Source organism: Heteronotia binoei, chromosome 21 (genome assembly GCF_032191835.1).
Source record: "Heteronotia binoei isolate CCM8104 ecotype False Entrance Well chromosome 21, APGP_CSIRO_Hbin_v1, whole genome shotgun sequence".
In the NCBI taxonomy this organism is placed as follows: domain Eukaryota; kingdom Metazoa; phylum Chordata; class Lepidosauria; order Squamata; family Gekkonidae; genus Heteronotia; species Heteronotia binoei.
The window spans coordinates 15,641,004-15,665,088 of record NC_083243.1 but is presented as its reverse complement, the minus strand read 5'-3'; the positions used below and the strand labels follow the sequence as shown (position 1 = coordinate 15,665,088).

General features: G+C 47.3%; 1 protein-coding gene across 1 annotated transcript in view; it reads left to right on the top strand.

Moving 5' to 3' along the window:
- RTN1 (reticulon 1) overlaps positions 1-24,085 on the top strand; it is a 248,090-nt gene that overhangs the window by 153,950 nt on the left and 70,055 nt on the right. The window contains exon 3 of the mRNA XM_060261935.1: positions 26-820. Within this exon, the coding sequence (XP_060117918.1) occupies positions 26-820 (795 nt within the window). The remainder of the gene's footprint in view (positions 1-25; positions 821-24,085) is intronic.

Below are 24,085 nucleotides of genomic sequence, written 5' to 3'. Positions count from 1 at the left end.
GGTTCCTCCTCACCTGACATTCCAGAACCTTCCGGCTCAGAGTCCCAAGGGAAAGGAAGCCTGTCTGAGGAAGAACTCGTCAACGCCATTAAAGAAGCAAAGGGCTTTTCCCACGAACGCCCCGACGGCCAACGATCGTCCAGGGCCGTGCCGGAAAAACAAACCCCCCCAAGCAAGTCGAGTCTTCCTGCCGGTAGACCTCCCGTGGACAACGAGGCGAGCAGTGCCGAGTCCGGTGATTCGGAAATAGAGCTGGTCTCGGAAGACCCCTTAGCTGCCGAAGAGGTTCTCCACTCTAGCTACATGACCTTCAGCCACAGCAGCGGCCCGCCGCCTTCTCCGGCCTCCCCTTCCATTCAGTACAGCATCCTGAGGGAAGAGCGAGAGGCCGAGCTGGACAGCGAGCTCATCATCGAGTCGTGCGACGCTTCTTCGGCCTCTGAGGAGAGCCCCAAGCGGGAGCATGACTCCCCCTTGATGAAGCCGGTCATTATGGACATCATCCAGGAGGAGAACAACTCCCGAAACGAAAGCCGGGTGGCTTCGAACTACCGTGTAAATAGCTCCAAGGAGAGCCGGATGAACCGGGAGAACCTTGCCGACTCGGCCTCCTACCTGAAGTGTTCCTTCGCCTCACCGAAAGCAAACGTTGAGCTGTCTTCCTCCTCTCCCTCCACCGTCGCTGAAGGGACAAAGGACAAAGCCGCGCAGAAGAAGGCGGCCGACGGGGCGGCGGCTGCAGCCACGAGTCAGCTGCCTTCTAAGAGTTCGGTGGCAAGAAGTCCCTGGCCTTCGCCGCCGTTTCTAAATAAGCAAAAAGGTAATTGTGGGTACGTTATATGTTCTGAACAAGTAGTGGACCTTTGTCTGGATATCATCCAGGGAGGTGTGGGTGGGGCCATTTGATGTAGCAGACACAGGAGGAACCTGTCATGTAGAAGATGGGGCGGAATTGTTTTCTGTGGCCCGAGAAGGTCGGACCAGAATCAGTGGGTTGAAATTAAATCAGAAGTGTTTCTGGCTCAACATTAGGAAAAACTTCCTGACCGTTAGAGCGGTTCCTCAGTGGAACAGGCTTTCTCTGGAGGTGGTGGGCTCTCCTTTCTTGGAGGTTTTTAAACGGAGGCTAGATGGCCCTCTGACAGCAATGAAAATCCTGTGAATTTTGGGGGAGGAGTCTGTGAGTTTAGAGCGGTTCCTCAGTGGAACAGGCTTCCTTGGGAGGTGGTGGGCTCTCCTTCCTTGGAGGTTTTCAAACAGAGGCTAGATGGCCATCTGACAGCAATGAAGATCCTGTGAATTCAGGGGGAGGTATTTGTGAGTTTAGAGCGGTTCCTCAGAGGAACAGGCTTCCTCGGGAGGTGGTGGGCTCTCCTTCCTTGGAAGTTTTTAAACAGAGGCTAGATGGCCATCTGACAGCAATGAAGATCCTGTGAATTTAGGGGGAGGTGTTTGTGAGTTTCCTGCATTGTGCAGGGGGCTGGACTAGATGACCCTGGGGTCCCTACCAACTCTATGATTCTAGGAATGCGATTGACAGGTGTCTAGTGGTGCACAAAAACAGTGAAACCCACATTTGTCCCGACTGCTACTTGCTTATTGCTGGCTAGTGATTTGTGAGCTGAACAGTCCGGTGTTTGAGCACTCTCCCGTTTTCCTCCTGTCTGCCTCGCAGGGGGACCTTTTTATGAGTTTTGTTTCCCCAGGCTGGTTGTATTTTTGATAGCTTCCACAGTAAAAATGCTCTTTCTTTTGAAGGTATGTTGCCACCTAGTGGGCAGTGAGGAAAACAGCCTAACGTTTTCCCTTTTCGTTGTCTCATTTCAACCAGAGGCGGTGCACGGAAACAGTGGGGTTTTTTTTCCTTTTCATTTCACCGTAGTTTTATATATTTTCACAGAGCCTTTTTATTTTCCTTATTGCATGAGTTTTCTTGTCTTTATTACATTCTCTTTCCTGTTTCCATACATTTCACAGGGAAATATCTCTGACTGTAACTCCCTTCTTCCTCAATCCAGCTAGGATTAAATTGTCAGGGATTATTCTTATCAGTCAAGGGGAATCCCTCTGTGCCGTATTTCAGGCAAACAGGAGGGCGCAGGTGTGGCCAAACCAGGGCTTTTTTTTGTAGCAGGAACTCCTTTGCCTATTAGGCCACACACCCTTGGTGTAGCTAATCCCCCAAGAGTTTACAGGGCTCTTCTTACAGGGCTTTACAGGTGTAGAGAGCCAATATGGTGTAGTGGTGAAGTGCGCGAACTCTTATCTGGGAGAACCGGGTTTGATTCCCCACTCCTCCACTTGCACCTGCTGGAATGGCCTTGGATCAGCCATAGCTCTGGCAGAGGTTGTCCTTGAAAGGGCAGACTCTTATCTGGGAGAACCGGGTTTGATTCCCCACTCCTCCACTTGCACCTGCTAGCATGGCCTTGGGTCAGCCATAGCTCTGGCAGAGGTTGTCCTTGGAAGGGCAGCTGCTGTGAGAGCCCTCTCAGCTCCACCCACCTCACAGAGTGTTTGTTGTGGGGGAGGAAGATAAAGGAGATCGTGAGCCGCTCTGAGACTCTGCATGGAGGGCGGAATATAAATCCAATTTTGTCGTCTTCTCCTATTGTAACTTCTTGGAGGTGTAGAATTGTTTTCTGTGGCCCCAAAAAGTAGGACCAGAACCAGTGGGTTGAAATTAAATCAAAAGAGTTTCCGGCTCAACATTTGGAAGAACTTCCTGACCGTTAGAGCAGTTCCTCAGTGGAACAGGCTTCCTCGGGAGGTGGTGGGCTCTCCTTCCTTGGAGGTATTTAAACAAAGGCTGGATGGCCATCTGACAGCAATGAAGATCTTGTGAATTTAGGGGGAGGTATTTGTGAATTTCCTGCATTGTGCAGGGGGTTGGACTAGATGACCCTGAAAGTCCCTTCCAACTCTATGATTCTGTTATTGGCTACAGCAGGGGTGTGTGGCCTAATATGCAAAGGAGTTTCTGCTATAAACTAAAAACACCTGGACACTATACTTCTGTTAATACAACCCAAAATTGCATTTGCCTTTTTAGCTACCACATCACGCTGTTAACTCATGTAGATGGATTTCTGGTCTGACCAAGCTGGGCTCTTATGTTGCTCTCTGATTAAAATGTGGAATTTGCTGTCAGAGGATGTCGTGATAGCCCTAGGAATAAACAACCTTAAAAGGGGCTTAGACAGATTCATGGAGGATAAATCTATCAATGGCTACTAGCCCTGGTGACTGAGGAAACCTCCACATTCAGAGGCACTAATCCTCTGAATCCCAGAGCCAGGAGGCAATATCAAGGGAAGACCTTGGCCCACTATGCCCTGTTGCTGGCTGTCCAGAGGAGCTGGTTGGCCACTGTGTAAGACAGGATGCTCGACTGGATGGACCCCTCGTCTGATCCTGCAGGGCTCTTCAACTTCCAGGGATTAGGACTGCTCACTTGAGTTTGGTGTAGTGGTGAAGTGCGCGAACTCTTATCTGGGAAAACCGGGTTTGATTCCCCACTCCTCCCCTTGCAGCTGCTGGAATGGCCTTGGGTCAGCCATAGCTCTGGCAGAGGTTGTCCTTGAAAGGGCAGCTGCTGTGAAAGCCCTCTCCAGCCCCACCCACCTCACAGGGTGTCTGTTGTGGGGGAGGAAGGGAAAGGAGATTGTAGGCCGCTCAGAGCCTCTGTCCTTGAAAGGGCAGCTGCTGTGAGAGCCCTCTCCAGCCCCACCCACCTCACAGGGTGTCTGTTGTGGGGAGGAAGGGAAAGGAGATTGTAGGCCGCTCTGAGACTCTGTCCTCGAAAGGGCAGCTGCTGGGAGAGCCCTCTCAGCCCCACCCCCCTCACAGGATGTCTGTTGTGGGGGAGGGAGGGAAAGGAGATTGTAGGCCGCTCAGAGCCTCTGTCCTTGAAAGAGCAGCTGCTATGAGAGCCCTCTGCAGCCCCACCCACCTCACAGGTCTGTTGTGGGGGAGGAAGATAAAGGAGATTGTGAGCTGCTCTGATTCAGAGTTGAGGGTGGGATATAAATCCAATATCATCATCACTATCTAGCCAGCACAGGGGAACCCTGAGATGGAAAGGAAAGGCCCCCTGTGCAAGCACCAGTCGTTTCTGACTCTGGGGTGATGTTGCTTTCACAACGTTTTCACGGCAGACTTTTTACGGGGTGATTTGCCATTGCCTTTTCCAGTCCTCTACACTTTCCCCCCAGCAAGCTGGGGACTCATTTGACCGACCTCAGAAGGATGGAAGGCTGAGTCAGCTGAGATACCCTTCCATTTAATTGGTTAGCACTTCCACAGTGTGTCTTTCGCAGTGTGCCAGGCCTCTCTGTGTGGCTCAGGGGAGTCTCCAATGAGTTACATGGACAAAACTAGAAACCGCTGCTTTCTAAGGAAACCTGGAACAGAAGGTCACGCTTTGTGGCTTTTTGATCTTTTATGATTTCATCTTAGAAACCAACATCAGGCCCCACGTCAGGCAGCGAACCTTGCTCAAGCACTAAAGGATGAGCAACACATATGGGTAGAGTCCATGGCTCAGTGGTAGAACATCTGCTTGGCATGCAGAAGGTCCCAGGTTCAATCCTCAGCATCTCCAGTTAAAGGACCAGGCAGCAGGTGATGGAAAAAACCTCAGCCTGAGACCCTGGAGAGCCATGGTGGGGCTGTAGCGCAGTGGTAGAGCATCTGTTTGGCATGCAGAAGGTCCCAGGTTCAATCCCCGGCGTCTCCAGTTAAAGGACCAGGCAGCAGGTGGTGGGAAAGACCTCAGCCTGAGACCCTGGAGAGCCAGGGTGGGGCTGTAGCGCAGTGGTAGAGCATCTGTTTGGCATGCAGAAGGTCCCAGGTTCAATCCCCGGCGTCTCCAGTTAAAGGACCAAGCAGCAGGTGATGGGAAAGACCTCAGCCTGAGACCCTGGAGATCCACTTCCAGTCTGGGTAGACGGTACTAACCCTGACGGACTAAAGGTTTGGTTTTATTATAAGACAGCTTCCCGTGTCCACATGTTGAAATACAAATCCACCCAACGGACACATATTAGAAAGTCTTAGTAAATGGGCCATGCTTTTTTTAAAATATATATATATATATTTTTTTTTTATTATATTTAAGCAAGATACAATGCCATATTCTAACAAAGAAAACTAAGATGAGAATAAACAAAAATAGAAAAAGTTGTGTGTAATTGTTCAATTCATTTCAAAAGAATGGTTGCATTCAGTTGTTTTTTAAGTACTTATTATAAAAACATTTTTTCTATATATGTCCAGTATTATATTTAATAAAGATACCATTTATTGATAATATTTGGAACGTCGCCTTGAGAAGTTAAATAATCAAGCATTGGAAACCAGATAGTTTCAAAATTTGTATTTTGGATTGAGTTTGTAAGAAATTTTAAATTTGCTGCGATTTTGCTCATAGCACAAAGATTCCAGATCTTTTTGTGCCAGAGGCCAATGGTGGGCTTTTGGTACATCTTTCCATAACTGAGCGATTATAGTTTTTGCAGCATATATCAAGATTGCCATAGCCTTGTTTACAATAGGTTTACATTTAATCTCAGATTTAATAACAAAGCTTCTGGTGAGATCTCAACTAGATAACCTGTGACACCTTTTATTCGCTGTATTACTTCTATCCAGAAAGGATTGATTGCTGGGCAGTACATCCAACAGTGGAGTTGTGTGCCTGTGAGCTCTTGCAGAATTAAGGTTGCCAATCGCCAGGTGGGGGCAGGGGATCCCCCAGTTTGGAGGCCCTCCCCCCGCTTCAGGGTCATCAGAAAGCGGGGTGGAGGGGAGGGGAAAGTCTGCTGGGAACTCCGTTATTCCCTATGGAGACTTATTCCCATAGGATATAATGGAGAATTGATCCGCGAGTATCTGGGGCTCTGAGGGGGCTGTTTTTTTTAAGTAGAGGCTCCAAATTTTCAACATAGCATCCAGCGCCTCTCCCCAAAATACGCCCCAAGTTTCAAAACGATTGGACCAGGGAGTCCAATTCTGTGAGCCCCCAAAAGAAGGTGCCCCTATCCTTCATTATTTCAAGAAGGAAGTCATTTAAAAAGGCATGCGGTCCCTTTAAATGTGATAGCCGGAACTCGCTTTGGAGTTCAGTGATGCTTGTCACACCTGGCTCCTGGCTCCACCCCCAAAGTCTCCTGGCTTCACCCCCAAAGTCCCCAGATATTTCTTGAACTGGACTTGGCAACCCTATGCTGAATTCATAAAGGCTGCAACGGAGTGCTGGGGGAGGGAAGAGATCAAGACTAATGCAGTATTTATTTCATTTTACATCCAATTTTTCTTTCCAGTGCCCCCCCCCCGAAGTGGCTTACATCCTTTCCCTGTCCTCCATAATAAGCCTGTGGGGTAAGTTAGGATGAGAATGTGTCTTGGCTAAGGGGGGGGGAAATGGGTCCATGTGTATCATGACCCTCTGCTTGGGTTCAACCTTCCTAGCTCGCATGGAAGACTCAGAACACACCAGGGGTCATTTCATAGAAAAAGAGGTGCCAGAGTTCATTAGCACAACTCTCTTTATATTTTTTATTGAATTTTGAAAAAATATATACAAGTTAATATCAATATTAATATTGTATAATTGTATATTAATATTCATATACAATTAATTAAACTTCTGGAATCAGGTCGTAAACAAGCATAAATGCTTACATGCATACCATAAAATATCGAGTAAGGTTTTTAAGTTATAAAGATGTATCTAGATATGTAGCCCATTTTCTATCCAAGGTCAAGATGAAAACCAAATTAAGACAATAATTCTGTATCAAAACACAGTTAATCTAATTATATTATCATTAAACTATTAATTATGCATTGCTGTGAATTCTTGACTGCCTAAATATTCTCTATGCAAACTATTACAGGTTATTCCAAAATTTACTATCTAGTAATTATAATTAGGTGTGATCCACAACTAGCACAGTAAAAGAAAAGGAAGGCAGAAAAAGAGAGAAATAAACCCCAGCAGACTTTTTACGGGGGGGTTGCCATTGCCTTCCCCAGTCATCTACACTTTCCCCCCAGCAAGCTGGGAACTCATTTTTCCGACCTCGGAAGGTTGGAAGGCTGAGTCAACCTTGAGCTGGCTACCTGAACCCAGCTTCCGCCGGGATCGAACTCAGGATGTGAGCAGAGAGCTCAGACTGCAGTACTGCAGCTTTACCATGCTGCGCCACTGCAAAAAATATAACCTTCTTCTCCAATTTGCCGCCCCTCCAAAAAATAGAAGCTCATTCTTGTGTACCCAAACTGGCAGAGGCTTTCCAGGTTCTTACACAAAAGTCTTCTACATCACCTGCTGTGAGCTGGAGATGTCATGTTGGCAACCCAACCTCACGCCCTCCCCCCCCCCCCGGCCTCTTTATGGCCATATCCCAGTCGTCCCCACCCTTTGGGGCACCAGGGACCGGCACCAGGGCCGGCCTGCCCACCACAGTCCCAGGGCCAGCAGAGTGGGGACACTAAATTCGCCATGGGGGCTTGTCTACTTTATACGCTGTAATTATTTCCCCTTTTTTTTAATGGGGAAAAATATTAGAAAGTTTGTTGAATCTGAAGAGTGCAGCAAAATTCTCACAGGGGGTGTTGAACAATGGAGTCGAGAAGCAAATATATTTTTTTTTGGTGGGGAGGGGTTGTAAAGAAAGAAAGAGCACATTGTATGCGCAGCTGTGGAAACAAGAAAAAATACCAGAGAAATGGGACTGGATTATGAAAGTTTTATCGTGGCGTGAGATGGACAAACTAACTAGAACTCTAAGAGACTATGATCTAGATATATTCAAAAAGGAGTGGAAGAAATTTAAAGGATATATGGAGAAAGAGTGGAATGTAAAAAGACATTGGACAATTTTTTAGTATTGATGAGGGGGAAAAAAATTGAACTTTGATCAGTTAGTGGTACCTTTAGTATTGAACTTAAATATATAACTTTGGGGAAGTCAAACAAGGGAGGGAGGGGGGATTGAAATATCATATGGGTTAGTACAGGAAATGTATAATTAAGTTTTGTAACCATATGTTATCAATAAATTGTTAAAACACAAGAAAGAAAGAGCACAATCAAATTCTGCTCTGCCCCCTGTGAGCTCCTACCCAAAATGAGGCCTGGAACACCCCATTGCATTCCAGTGATGCTTGCATATGACGAGGGATGCCAGCTCTGGGTTAGGAAATTCCTGGAGATTTGGGGGGGGGGGGTGGAACCTGTGGGGAGTGTGGAAGGCAGGGACCTCAGCGGGGTACAGCCCACCTTCCACGGCAGCCATTCCCCCCCCCCCCCCAGGAAACTGATTTCTGTAGTCTGAAGATGACTTGTAATTCAGGTTGCCAGGTCCAACTCAAGAAATATCTGGGGACTTTGGGGTGGAGCCAAGAGGCTTGGGGGTGGAGCCAGGAGACATTGGGGGTGGAGCCAGGAGCAAGGGTGTGACAAGCATAATTGAACTCTACCTTTTAAATGCCTTCCCTCCATTGGAAATAATGCAGGATAGGGGCACCTTCTTTGGGGGCTCATAAAATTGGTCCCCCTGCTCCAATCGTTTTGAACTTTGGGGGGTATTTTGGGGAGAGGCACCGGATACTGTGCTGAAAATTTGATGCCTCTACCTCAAAATACAGCTCCCCCAGAGCTCCAGATACCCTTGGATCAATTCTCCATTATACCTTATGGCAGGGCTCGGGAGCCGCATGTGGCTCTTTCACACATATTGTGTGGCTCTTGAAGCTCCCACTGCCCTATCAGCCGGCTTAGAGAAGGCATTTGTCTCTTTAAATCACTTCTCCAAGCCAACCCAGCTGGCAGCTTGGAGAAGGCATTTAGAGATAAAGTTGCTTTCTTTCCACCTCTCTCTCCCTCCTCCCTCCCCCATCTATTTGCCCTCCTTCCTTCCTCCCTTGTCTCACAGCTCTCAAACATCTGATGCTCATATCTTGTGGCTCTCGGACATCTGACATTCATGTCTTGCGGCTCTCGGACAGCTGACATTTATTCTATGAGACTCTTACGTTAAGAAAGTTTGGCCACCCCTGCCCTATGGAAATCAGTCTCCATAGGGAATAATGGAGTGCCCAGCACTGACCCTGAAGCGGGGGGGGGGCCTCCAAACCGGGGGATCCTCTGTCCCCACCTGTGGATTGGCAACCCTACTTGCAATTCCAGATCTCTGGCCAATACTCTGAGATGGGCAACCCAGTACTGATTTTGTACAGCATAGCCAAAATGCTCTTGGCGTTGGAGATGACTCAAAGATAAGGTCAGCCCAATGGCAATGCAGAAAGACCCATGAGATGCATTGTGTTCGGCTCAGCTGCTAACGCCCTGTTTACATCCAAAAGCTTGTCCCCAATTGGATTGTTGCGAGGAGTGACTTGAGTGTGTGTGTGTGTGTGTGTGTGTGGAATTCATAAAGGCTGCAACAGAGTGGTGGGGTAGGGGGGGATCAATACTAATGCAGTAATCCTGGAAGCCAATGACTTTCAGCCGTCCGGCAGCAGCCCAGAGGTGCCTTTTTGTAATTAACGGGGTGCCTGGCCGCACAAGCAAATTATTATTTGCAGTGTAGCCACCGTTAAAGGCTGCCTTTTTAATATTCTGTACTGGCCCGTCCTGTTTTTTCGATTTGCTTGTTTGCAAGTGCAGGGTGGGGGGCGGGGCGGGGGAGGTGAAATTGAAAGAGCAAAAGAGTTTCCATCCCACAGTGCAGCTGGACTTGTGTCGGTCGACCGCTAGAGTTGGTTCTAGATGTCAAATAAGGAAAGAACATAAGAGAAGCCATGTTGGATCAGGCCAATGGCCCATCCAGTCCAACACTCTGTGTCACACATAAGAACGTAAGAGAAGCCATGTTGGATCAGGCCAGTGGCCCATCCAGTCCATCACTCTGTGTCATTCATAAAACATAAGAGAAGCCATGTTGGATCAGGCGAATGGCTCCTCCAGTCCAACACTCTGTGTCACATAAGAACATAAGAGAAGCCATGTTGGATCAGGCCAATAGCCCATCCAGTCCATCACTCTGTGTCATTCATAAAGCATAAGAGAAGCCATGTTGGATCAGGCGAATGGCTCCTCCAGTCCAACACTCTGTGTCACATAAGAACATAAGAGAAGCCATGTTGGATCAGGCCAGTGTCCCATCCAGTCCAACACTCTGTGTCACACATAAGAACATAAGAGAAGCCATGTTGGATCAGGCCAATGGCCCATCCAGTCCATCACTCTGTGTCATTCATAAAACATAAGAGAAGCCATGTTGGATCAGGCCAATGGCTCCTCCAGTCCAACACGCTGTGTCACATAAGAACATAAGATAAGCCATGTTGAATCAGGCCAATGGCCCATCCAGTCCAACACTCTGTGTCAAACAGTGGCCAAAAAACCAGGTGCCATTTTTGAAATTTTTAGCTGTAATAACATTTCCCAATCTACCCTATTTTAAACCCAGTTAGGGTGTTTCTATTTCCTATTCTCTAATTCTTATTTGTTTCTTTTCAATAATCAGAGTTAAATCATAATACAAAAACAGTAAGAAATCCCATTACCATACAGTACAAAAAAGGTTTACAGGTACAATATTCCATATTTTTTTCCAGTAGTCATTAATTCCAAAAACATAAATTCAATGAGAAAATAAATTTTAAACCCAGTGGTTCAAGTTTAGAGTTCACACAGGAATTCTAGATATATCTATCCTGTTATGATATTATGTCTTCATCAGTGAACTAAAAATACAGAAAGAAGCATTATTGTGTGCATATTATGCTGAACCCCCCTGATGTAGCCAATCGTCTAAGAGCTTTTATTTATTTATTTTAAATTTTAGTATGCTTATTTTCCGCCCTTCCCTGCGAAGGGGCGAAGGGTGGATTGGCTATATAAGAGGCAGGGGTGGAATTCTAGCAGGAGCTGCTTTGCATATTAGGCCACACCCCTCAGATGTAGCCAATCCTCCTGGAGCTTCCAGTAGGCCCTGTACTAAGAGCCCTCTAAGCTCTTGGAGGATTGGCTACACCAGGGGGGGCGTGACCAAATATGCAGAGGAGCTCCTGCTAGAATTCCACCCCTGGGCCACACACACCTGATGTAGCCAATCCTCCTGGAGTTTACAGTAGGCCCTGTACTAAGAGCCCTGTAAACTCTTGGAGGATTGGCTATATAAGAGGCAGGGGTGGAATTCTAGCTGGAGCTCCTTTGCATATTAGGCCACACACCCCTGACGTAGCCAATCCTCCAAGAGCTTACAAACGAGAGCCTGCGATGTGCCCTTTCCGCCTGTGGTGCACTTTATTGTTTCATTGTTTTTATCTGTTTATCTTTAATGTATTGTTTTAACTTTGAACTGTAGGTTTTATTGTTGTTTGCATGTTGCTTAAGGAAAGTAAGCAGAAGCCTTTCATCACATAGAGAAGAAAACAGTGAGAAGGGGAGGGGTTCTCCCAATGTGTGGGGGGAGAGGTCACGTCTGTTTCCCTTGTGTTGGGTGGAAATGACCTTGGAGAGGGAACTAGTGTTTCAAGGCAAGTGTTGCAGAAGGTACCAGAAGAGCTGGAGGAGGGAAATAATTACAAAGGGCATCTTAGGCTTATGGTCTGATAAGCAGTTCACGCGGCTGCCGAAGGGAAGTTTTAAACAAGATTAAGTGGCGGGACTCTAGCTTAAAAGGATGGGTGTGAACCAGAATGCAAACGAGAGCCTACCCCCTACCCCCAAATTCAGGTAAAACTAAAGACATCTATGCATTTTTAAAAAGTATATAAACTTGCAATGCATAAATGACACTGAAATTACAATCAAATAATTTGGCATATTGGTGTTACAACTAGGGCTGCCAAGTCCCCGACTGGTTTCTCCCCCGCGCAAATCGCGCATGGCCCAATGACTTTGCCCAGAAGTGACATCATCATGCCAGGGACATTGCACCAAGGATGCTCTAGGACTCATGATAAAAATTCTAAGGTACCATAGAGTTTTACTGCAATTCCTAGAGCATCACACCGGGGGGGGGGGTGCTCTAGGATTCATGGTAAAACTCTATGGTACCATAGAGTTTTTACTGCAAGTCCTAGAGCATCCCTGGCGCAACGTCCCCAGTGCGATGATGTCACTTCTGCCATTCCAGCAGCTGCAAGTGGAGGAGGGAGGAATCAAACCCGGTTCTCCCACATAAGAGTCCGCGCACTTAACCGCTACAACAAACTGGCTCTCTACACCTGACAACCTCTGGGTGGGATATTCCCAGGGGTTGTTTTGTAGAAAAATACGTGGCGGAGCTCATTAGCATAACTCATTCGGATATCCTGCCCCCCCACCAGCCAAAAGCAACCCAACGCAAGAAAGGAGAGCCCCGGGCGAGTGAGGCCTGCCCCCCCAGTCCAAAGGCCAGCAAAGCACCCACCCACCGCTCAAAATCACATAAGTGGAGAAAGGGTGCCGCAGACTTCTCCAGGGGTTAATGAGGGCTGCTGGGGGTGTGCCCACTCTCCTAATCCAGGGATTGTTATGCAGCTGCACCTACTATTCAATGGACAAAGTAGGTGCTGGGGAGGAAGAGGGGGAACCCTCAGAAAGGTTCAGGAGCTGTGCTCCTGTGAGCTCCTGCTGGTTCTGAGGCCTGGATATTCCAGAGTTAGAACTGAGCTGCAGACGACAGAGATGGGGTTGCTAACATCTCCCAGAATTACAAGCCACCTCCAGAAGACAGAATGGTTCTCCGGGAGAAAATGGCTGCTTTGGAGGGTGGACTAGATAGCATTCCACCCTGCTGAGCTAAGAGATAAAGAATACAATATAACAATGCCCAGGGGTGTCAAACTCATTTGTTATGAGGGCCAGATCTGACACAAATGAAACCTTGTCGGGCCGAGTCATGTCGGGCCGGGCCGTATGTGTACCTATTTAAGATTAGGTAGCAGAGATAGAAACTATCTATGCAGTGGTCTCTGTTAAAGAGCATAAGAACATAAGAGAAGCCATGTTGGATCAGGCCAATGGCCCATCCAGTCCAACACTCTGGGTCACACTTAAGAACATAAGAGAAGCCATGTTAGATCAGGCCAATGGCCCATCCAGTCCAACACTCTGTGTCACACATAAGAACATAAGAGAAGCCATGTTGGATCAGGCCAGTGGCCCTATTTAAGATTAGGTAGCAGAGATAGAAACTATCTATGCAGTGGTCTCTGTTAAAGAGCATAAGAACATAAGAGAAGCCATGTTGGATCAGGCCAATGGCCCATCCAGTCCAACACTCTGGGTCACACTTAAGAACATAAGAGAAGCCATGTTAGATCAGGCCAATGGCCCATCCAGTCCAACACTCTGTGCCACACAGTAGCCAGAATATATATACATTGTGGCTAATAGCCACTGATGGACCTCTGCTCCATATTTTTATCCAATCCCCTCTTGAAGCTGGCTATGCTTGTAGCCGCCGCCACCTCCTGTGGCAGTGAGTTCCACATGTTAATCACCCTTTGGGTGAAGAAGTACTTCCTTTTATCCATTTTAACCTGACTGCTCAGCAATTTCATTGAATGCCCACGAGTTCTTGTATTGTGAGAAAGGGAGAAAAGGACTTCTTTCTCTACCTTCTCCATCCCATGCATAATCTTGTAAACCTCTATCATGTCACCCCGCAGTCGACGTTTCTCCAAGCTAAAGAGCCCCAAGCGTTTTAACCTTTCTTCATAGGGAAAGTGTTCCAAACGTTTAATCATTCTAGTTGCTCTTTTCTGGACTTTTTCCAATGCTATAATGTCCTTTTTGAGATGTGGTGACCAGAATTACACACAGTATTCCAAATGAGACCGCACCATCAATTTATACAGGGGTATTATGATACTGGCTATGCCCCCAAAACCAATGGAAAGGTCTCCTCTAGGGGTCATTTTATAAAAGAAGAGGTGCCGGAGCTCATTAGCACAACTCATTTGCATATGCCACACACCCCCGACATCACCAGAAGGTGTACCAAATTATATCAGCTCAGCATCTACCTTAAAACGCTTCCCAAATTATAATTGTCCTAATAAAACCTTACTCCCATCATACTTTTAAAATTACTTTCTCCTGTGGGGCCACGGTGGCAGGACGAAGATTTCCGTCTGTCCGCTTGATACGTTTTGGTTGTTTTCTCATTTTTTGTGGGGAGAAATATTAGAAAGTTTGTCACATTTCAGGGTTAAGTGAAATTCTCAAGGGGGCTTGAACAATGGAGCCCAGAAGCAAGTATTTGGAGAGGGTGGGGGATAAGAAAGAAAGAGCACAATAAAATGTAGAGGTTCCGGAACTCTACTCCTGTGACCTCCTGCTCAAAATGAGGCCTGCCTCACATAAACGCTAAGAGCTTAGAGATGTTGTTCTGTGGAGCAAGTGTGGTCTGGAAAGAAGAAAAGCTCCTTAAAAAGTAGGGTGTGTGTCTGCCTGTGTGTGTGTGTGTGATGGGACATCTTGTGCGAGGATGTTCATGACATCCATTTGAACTCTCAACCGGTTTCCATGGCAGCAGAAGCGGCAACTGACAACCCCTGGCTGCGAATCAGATTACCGCGCTGTCCATCAGAGACTGGCTGAAAAGTCTTCAGATTTTTGCAAACAGAATTGTGCAACGTTTGCAGCACTGTCTGCCCGTTAAAGAAATCTCCGTAGATTCATTCTGTGAGTTTTGTAAATAAAGGGTTGCTCGTAATGAAATTGCTCTCCAGATTAGCCGTAGCAAGACTAACCACGCTTGCGTTCCGCTACTGCCCACCAAGACGCCACCAATTTGGATACAGAATTTACTTCCAGCATAATCATTGCTTTGAAGATATTAGGTTTGTTTGGGTTTTTTTTGTCCTGGAAGTATGTAAGCCTAAGAACATCATTAGACAAATATTGGCAAGAAGAGAAACCTTTTGGACATTTAAATTCAGTAGTCTGGAACCAAATGGCTTAAATGCTAATTTAGATCTGTCTAGTCATATGTGGAAGAGCCCCATGGTGCCGAGTGGTAAAGCTGCAGTACTGCAGTCGTAAGCTCTGCTCATGACCTGAGTTCGATCTCTGCGGAAGCTGGTTTCAGGTAGCCGGCTCCAGGTTGACTCAGCCTTCCGAGAACAGTAAAATGAGCACCCAGCTTGCTGGGGGGCGGGGGGGAAGTGTAGATGACTGGGGAAGGCAATGGCAAACCACCCCGTAAAAAGTCTGCCGTGAAAACTTTGTGAGAGCAACGTCACCCCAGAGTCGGAAACGACTGGTGCTTGCACAGGGGACTGCCTTTACTTTTTAGTCGTATATGAATGTTACACCATTGAACATGCATGTACTTTTTCAAGAGGCTATGAGAAAGGCCTGTTTACTTTAGAGTTTTGAATTAAATGGTCGTAATGCTGTTCTTTTAGGGTTGCCAGGTCTGGGTTGGAAAATACCTGCAGACTTTGGGGGTGGATCTGGGAGAGGGGCGGGGTTTGGGGAGGGGCCTCAGCAGGGTACAAGGCCATACAAAGCAGCCATTTTCTCCAGGGGGCTGATCTCTGCCTGCTGGAGATCAGTTGTAAAAGAGGGAGATCTGGAGGCTGGCAACCCTGTGTTCTTTATATATGAATGGCTTCCTGGTATAGTTCTTAAAATTAATTGTATTTCTTTCAAAAAATGGACTTATATGTGCATGGCTACCTGCCATATAAATCATTCTACCCTCTTCTTACTGATTTATTAACTTGTGGTAGCTGGCCCAAGGTTGACTCAGCCTTCCACCCTTCTGAGGTCGGTCAAATGAGTCCCCAGCCTTGCTGGGGGGGAAGTGGAGATGACTGGGGAAGGCAATGGCAAGCCACCCCGTCAAAAGTCTGCCGTGAAAATGTCGTGAGAGCAACGTCACCCCTGAGTCGGAAACGACTGGTGCTTGCACAGGGGACCTTTTCTTTTCCTATAGCAGATATGAATGGCTGTCTGCTATATTCTTCAACTGTTTATTCTGTTCTTAGATTAGACCTGTTGAATCCAAAGTTGTTTGGCTGTTTTGTCATATTGGTTGAAATTTATTCTATCCCCTTTAAGAACATCTCAGCATCAGCTGCATTTAATTGAGTAGTAAATGGCTAACAAGAGATTTATGACCTGAGACTGGCACAAAAGAGTTTTTGCCTGTTGCTACCAGAAGATGTTGGACGAGTCAGATTCTGTGTGTTGGGCTCAGGATTATTTAAACTGTTGGTAAGTGTGGGGAACTGTTATTTTTTTTCCAATTTAGTTAGATGTTGTTACATTTCTTGAGTCTAGTGTATCAGGGTATAACATAGGGCAGGGGTGTCAAATATGCAGCCCGGGAGCCGAATCAGGCCCTCGGAGGGCTCCTATCAGGCCCCCGAGCAACTGGCTGTCATCTGCTTCTTTCTCCCTCTCTCTTGCTTCCTTCTGCGTAACAGCTTGGTTTGCCAGGCTTGCTCAATCGCACAGGAGCTACAGAGCAAAACCTCTATTTTCTCCATTGGCTGAGGCTCCTCCCTAGGGGAGGAAGGAAAGAAGGAGAGCTTGCTTTGCTTTAAAACAAACTTATTTTATACAAAGTAAGTTCATAAGTATAATTTCATTAATAATTTTTACCGGGCTTTTTTTTGTAACAGGAACTCCTTTGCATATTAGGCCACACACCCCTTGATGGAGCCAATCCTCCTGGAGCTTACAGTAGACCCTGTAAGAAGAACCCTGTAAGCACTTGGAGGATTGGCTATATCAGGGGTGTGTATCCTAATAAGGAAAGAAGTTCCTGCTACAAAAAAAGCACTGATTTTTACAATGTACTGATGTATAAAGTAACATGTAGTTTTTATATCTGTTTTGTTCATAGCCTGTATCACTGAAGAAAAATATAGAAATGGGGTAATAAAACCCAGGGTCTCTATCTGGGACTATTTGGGCAGAACATATTGCAGTGTGGGACTTTTTAATTTGTATATTGCCTAGTGTCGGGTGTTTTTGCTACTATTGTACAGACCGTCGCTCCATTTTTTATGGTTGAGTCCAACTTTACCAGAGAGTTTGCCCAAAATCCAGAGCGTCGCTTCACAACGTCCCCAACATGATGACATCACTTCTGCATGGTGATATCACGCTGGGGCCTCCCCTCTCCCGGAAAGCACATAATGACATCACCCCGGCCTCCCCTCTCCCGGAAAGCTTCCTCTCACCCTCTCTGGCACAAGGTAGGGACCTGGCCACCAGTGTTCCCTTTAAGCTGAGTTAGTGTGAGCTAGCTCACAGGTTTTTAGCCTCTGGCTCACCCATTTCTGCCTTAGGAAAAAATGGCCCCAGAGCAAACTAATTGATGCGGTAGCTCACCACTTTCATGCCAGTAGCTCATGAAGCGTAAATTTTGCTCACAAGGCTCCACAGCTTAGAGGGTGTATTGCTGGCCACCTACCTTTTGTACTGCTACAAACTAACTTGGCTAAGTTTGGTGCAATGGTTAAGTGTGCAGACTCTTATCTGGGAGAACCGGGTTTGATTCCCCACTCTTCCACTTGCAGCTGCAGGAGTGGCCTTGGGTCAGCCATAGTTCTTGCAGAGGTTGTCCTTGAAAGGGCAGCTTTGTGAGAGCCCTCTCAGCCCCACCCACCTCACAAGGTGTCTGTTGTGGGGGAGGAAGGCAAAGGAGATTGGAAGCTGCTCTGAGACTCTGATTCAGAGAGAAGGGCAGGGTATAAATCTGCAGTGTTCTTCATCGTCTTCATCGTCATCTGTCTGTCTGTCTGTCTGTCTATCTATCTATCATCTCCACAGTCCCAGGCTGACCTGGGACCACACAAATCCCCTAAGTGACTTTAAAATGAGCAAATGCTAGAAGCTCCTGAGCTGAAATTCTGAGTTGTTTAGTTAGGCTTTCATCAACCCTGGAATAGCCTCTATGGGGTTATCAGATCCCTACCCTCAGCTTTCCCAAAAGCTCACTCGGCTATTCCAGAAAGCTTTCGGTTGAGAGCTTTGGACCGTAGAGCTGAAACGTTGTCAAGTATTAGATTGGTGGTCTATAAATCATAATGTGGGAGAGCTGTTGATGTATCTACATTGTTACAGAGCTTTCATAATGGTCTAAGTGTTGAGCTGGGTAGCTTTGTCTTGTTTTTAAACGTTATTGTTCGCAGACTTGAGTCTGCCCAAGCAGTGGATTGTCTAAAGCAAGGGTGTCAAACTCATTTGTTATGAGGGCCGGATCTGACATAAATGAGACCTTGTGGGGCCGGGCTATGTCAGGTTGGGCTGGGGCATGTCGGGCCAGGCCGTGTGTCTACCTATTTAAGATTAGGTAGTAGAGATATAAACTTTATAAAGGACACAGACAAACACAATTAAAGATTTTTCAAAAAGACTTTAGCACTTGTTAGTCTTAAAGGTGCTTTCTTTGTATTTCTCCCATGGAATCCAGGGAATGCAGCAAAGGAAGCTCTGTCTCTTTCCTTCCTTCCCCAGGGGACCAGGAGGGGGAGGAGCCTCAGCCAATAAAAGGAAGAGAGGCTTGGCTCAGTAGCTCTGCTGTGCAATTGAGAGAACCTGAAGAAGACTGCAGATTTATACCCCGCCCTTCTCTCTAAATCAGAGACTCAGAGCGACTTACAATCTCCTATATCTTCTCCCCACACAACAGACATTCTGTGAGAGGGCTCTCAAAGCAGCTGTCCTTTCAAGGACAACTCCTGCGTTAGCTATGGCTAACCCGAGGCCATTCCAGCAGGTCCAAGTGGAGTAGTGGGGCATCAAACCCGGTTCTCCCAGATAACAGTCCGCACACTTAACCACTACGCCAAACTGACTCTCAGTTTGGAAAAACAAGCTTTGCCTTTCCACCTTTCTCTCCAATAGAGGAGCCTCAGCCAATGGAGAAAGTAGAGGTTTTGCGCTGTAGTTCCTGTGTGATTGAGCAATCCTGTGTGATTGAGCAAAGCAAGCTGTGATGCAGAAGGAAGCAAGAGAGAGAGAGAAGGAAGCTGATGACAGCCAGTTGCTCGGGGTCTGATAGGAGCAACATGTTTGACACCCCTGGTCTAAAGGGCAGTGTATACATCTTTCAAATAAATATTGTAGAGCTGTGTTTGGAGCACTTGGGAACTGGACCTGAATTTTTTGCATGGTCCTAAGGAAGAGGAGCTGTGGTTCAGCAGCAGAACATGAACGCACATGAGCTGCCTTCTACTGGATCAGTCCATCGGCCCATCCAGGTCAGAATTCTCTACTCACCCTGGTCCGGGGCAGGCTTCCGTTTCCGCGCAGAGCAAGCTGGCGATTTCACATCAGTTGCTCGACGCCGCCATTTTGCGCAGGGCAAACTCGCGATTTGCCCCACCGCAGTCATCTGCTTCTATCATCTGCTTCTTTCTCCCTCTCTCTTGCTTCCTTCTGCATAACAGCTTGGTTTGCAAGGCTTGCTCGATCGCACAGGAGCTACAGAGCAAAACCTCTATTTTCTCCATTGGCTGAGGCTTCTCCCTTGAGGAGGAAGGAAAGGAGAACTTGCTTTGCTTTAAAACAAACTGTTTTTTCAGGTTTACACTGCGGCATGGCAAATCGCGGGTTTGCCCCACGTAAAATGGCGGCATGGAGCAACTGGTGCGAGATCGCCAGCTTGCTCCGTGCAGAAATGGAAGCCTGCCCCGGACCAAGGTGAGTGCGGAATCAGCCTCAGACTGGCAGTGGCTCACAGGGTCTCTGACCCTTCAGGTCTTTCCCATCACCTCCTGTTGGATTCCTTTAACTGGAGATGCCAGAGTCATCTTGTCCAACCCCCTGCACAATGCAGAAATTTCACAAATACCTCCCCCCCACACACACACCCTTCCTGCCCTCCTTCTCCTGATCTGCCTTATTCACAGGATCCGCATTGCTCTCAGATGGCCATCTAGCCTCTGCTTAAAAACCTCCAAGGAAGGAGAGCCCACCACCTCCCGAGGAAGCCTGTTCCACTGAGGAACCGCTCTGAACTCACAAACACCTCCCCCTAAATTCAAAGGATCTTCATTGCTGTCAGATGGCCATCTAGCCTCTGTTTAAAAACCTCCAAGGAAGGCGAGCCCACCACCTCCCGTGGAAGCCTGTTCCACTGAGGAACTGCTCTAATGGTCAGGAAGTTCTTCCTAATGTTGAGCCAAAAACTCTTCTGATTTAATTTCAACCCGTTGGTTCTGGTCCTACCTTCTGGGACCACAGAAAACGATTCCACACCATCCTCTATAGAACAGCCCTTCAAGTATTTGAAGATGGTGATCATATCACCTCTGAATCATCTCCTCTTGAGTCTAAACATTCCCAGCTCCTTCAGCCTTTCCTCATAGCACTTGGTCTCCAGACCATTAACCAGGGTTGGCCCTGGTTAAAATTATAGATGGGAGGCCACCAAGGAAGGCCAGAGTTGGTATGCAGAGGCAGGCAAGAGCAAACCACCTCTGAACCTCTCTTGCCTCGAACACCCTGCTGGGTCGCCATAAGTTGGATGTGACTTGATGACATACAAATTATTATGCACTCACCTGGATGGCCCAGGCTGGCCTGATCTCAGAAGCTTAGCAGGATCAATCTTTGGGTAGTACTTGGATGGGAGATCAATAGGGAAGTCCAGTATTGCTGCACAGTATCAGGCAACGGACAACCACCTCTGAATGTCTCTTGCTTTGAAAATAGGTTTGCCAACCATCAGGCGGTAGCTGATATCTCCCACTACCAGGGTTTTTTTGTAGCAGGAACTCCTTTGCATATTAGGCCACACGCCCCTGATGTAGCCAATCCTTCAAGAGCTTGCAGTAGGTCCTGTATGAAGAGCCCTGTAAGCTCTTAGAGGACTGGCTACATCAGGAGTGTATGGCCTAATATGCAAAGGAATTCCTGCTACAAAAAAGCCCTAATTACAACCAGTGTTCCCTCTAAGCTGAGTCAGCGTGAGCTAGCTCACAGATTTTTAGCTTCCAGCTCACACATTTTTGTCTTAGCTCAGGAAGGATGACTCCAGAGCACAATAATTTATGCAGTAGCTCACAACTTTAATGCCAGTAGCTCACAGAGTAGAATTTCTGCTCACAAGATTCTGCAGCTTAGAGGGAACATTGATTACAACTGATCACCAAAAACAGATCAGTTCACCTGGACAAAATGGCCACTTTGGAAGGTGGGCTCGATGGTGTTTTACCTCATAAGAAGAAGGAGACATTGGATTTATATCCCGCCCGCCACGCTGAATCTCAGAGTCTCAGAGCAGCTCACAGTCTCCTTTATCTTTCTCCTCCACAAAAGACACCCTGTGAGGTGGGTGAGGCTGAGAGGACAACCTCTGCCAGAGCTATGGCTGACACAAGGCCATTCCAGCAGCTGCAAGTGGAGGAGTGGGAAATCAAACCCGGTTCTCCCAGGTAAGAGTCCGCACACTTAACCACTACACCACACTGGCTCTCCCCCCCCACTCCCTAACTCTGCCTTCCTTGAGCTCTGCGCACAAAATATCAAGTATTTCCCAACTTAGAGATGGCAGCCCTACATAAAAACCCTATGTCAGGGGTGGCCAACGGTAGCTCTCCAGATGTTTTTTTGCCTACAACTCCCATCAGCCCCAGCCATTGGCCATGCTGGCTGGGGCTGATGGAAGTTGTGGGCAGAAAACAAAAGAGAGCTACCGTTGGCCACCCCTGCCCTATGGGGTTGTCATAAGTGTGTTCTGATTTGATGGCCGTTTTTGCCACCCCTGGGAGGAGAGGGTGGTTGGCTCCTTTTTTAGACTCCTGAAGAATCCAAGTAGGATTGCCAGCTCTGGGTTGGAAGGTTCCTGGATATTTTGGAGGTGGAGCTTGGGGAGGGAGGAGGGAAGCGGCCCCAGCAGAGTATAATGCCACAAGGTCCATGCTCCAAAGCAGCCATTTTCTCCAGAGGAACTGCTCTTCGTCGTCTGATGATCAGTTTGGTGTAGTGGTGAAGTCTTCAGACTCTTATCTGGGAGAACCGAGTTTGATTCCCCACTCCTCCACTTGCACCTGCTGGAAAGGGCAGCTGCTGTGAGAGCTCTCTCAGTCCCAGCCGCCTCACAGTGTGTCTGTTGTGAGCGGGGGGAGGTAAAGGAGATTGTGACTGCTCTGAGACAGTGAGATTCAGAGTGAAGGGCAGGATATAAATCTGTCTGTCTGTCTATCTATCAATTGTAAAAGTGGGAGCTCTCCAGGTGCTACCTGGAAGTTGGCAACCCTAAATCCCAGAGGGGCTGCAGATAATTCTGTTCGCAAAGTTACCATCAGTGAGTCTCAGGGGGTTTTTTGTAGCAGGAGCTCCTTTGCATATTAGGCCACACACCCCTGATGTAGCCAATCCTCCAAGCGCTTACAGGGCTTTTCTTGCAGGATCTACTGTAAGCTCCAGGAGGATTGGCTACATCAGGGGTGGGTGTGGCCTAATATGCAAAGGAGGTCCTGCTAGAATTCCTTACAGGGCTCTCAGTACAGGGCCTACTGGAAGCTCCAGGAGGATTGGCTGCATCAGGGGGGTGGGGCCTAATATGCAAAGGAGGTCCTGCTAGAATTCCTTACAGGGCTCTTCGTCCAGGGCCTACTGGAAGCTCCAGAAGGATTGGCTACACCAGGGGTGTGTGGCCTAATATGCAAAGGAGCTCCTGCTACAAAAAAAAAAAAAGCCCTGAGCCTGGATTTTAACAGAATTGCCAAACGGTCATAATTGCTAAGTGACCAATACCAAGGGAGCGTTTATAGCTTAATTTAGTTCCTTGCCCTGCTGTCCGCCTGCCAATTATGCCAGTTGCTTTTATGGCCGTCTTCTTGCGCTGAGCTATCCTGCTGGGTTTTGCTGGTCGCTCTTTCAAAATGCTGAGAATGGGTTTTAATCGCCGATGCTGAATTTGGAAGAATTATCTTAATTGCTGTTTTTGAATGGTTTTGTTTTATGCAGTTAGCGTCTGCTGGCCGATTTCGGAGAGGGGAGAGGAATATAAAGCTGGGAGATCAACAAACGCCAGAACCAGATTCTATGGCAGCAATTCATATACAGGCCTTGATCCTAGGCCAGGGCTGCTGATTTGGGATTGAGAAGTTTCTGGATATTTGGGGGTGAATATGGGGAGGGAAGGGACCTCCATGGGGTTTAATGCCCTAGAGCCCACCCAAAGAACCCATATATAGGAGATCGCCAGGTAGGGACTGTCAAGTCTGATGTTTCAATAACAAGACCTTTTTGATAAAAGTTTCTAGTTTATTGTAACATGTTGTTAGACTATAGAGTTAAATTGAAAGACTGGCGAGTACATAATCAGGGCAAGCATTTAAGGTATACATCAAAGGAATTCTTGAGGGAGGGGTACTCTATGCAGGGCACATTCACACATTGCTGTTACTATTTCGTTCTCAGGCCTGGCCGGCCTTGGCCGTCTTCTTGGCACCAATCCACCTGCATCCTCCTGAGAAGGCATTACTATCTTGTTCCCATATTCCCATTTCAAAGCAGTGCTACATAACAAGGGGAAGGGAGGGGGGAGGACAAGGAGCGATCAAGCTAGCAGCATTGGTATACAGTGTGGTTTTTACCCAGGATCCTTTTCCCGAACCAAAGATGCATTTCTAAACTACAGCAGACTTGACAGGGACGCCAATCTCCAGGTGGGAACCAGAAAAAAACACCGTGATGAAATTACAAAAACAATTAAAGTCACTATCAGCAAATTAGTCCAAAAACCTTTCAACGTGGTGATATTATCACAATTCATTAATACAATCTCATAACAAGGTCAGTAATTTGTACAAAGCCGTATAAAGCCATTCAAAGCAGCTGAGCACATATATTCTCAAGAGAAGTACAATTAAGTGGTTAAGTGTGCGGACTCTTATCTGGGAGAACCGGGTTTGATTCTCCACTCCTCCACTTGCACCTGCTAGCATGGCCTTGGGTCAGCCATAGCTCTGGCAGAGGTTGTCCTTGAAAGGGCAGCTTCTGTGAGAGCTCTCTCAGCCCCACCCACCTCACAGGGTGTCTGTTGTGGGGGAGGAAGGTAAAGGAGACTGTGAGCCGCTCTGAGACTCTTCGGAGTGGAGGGCG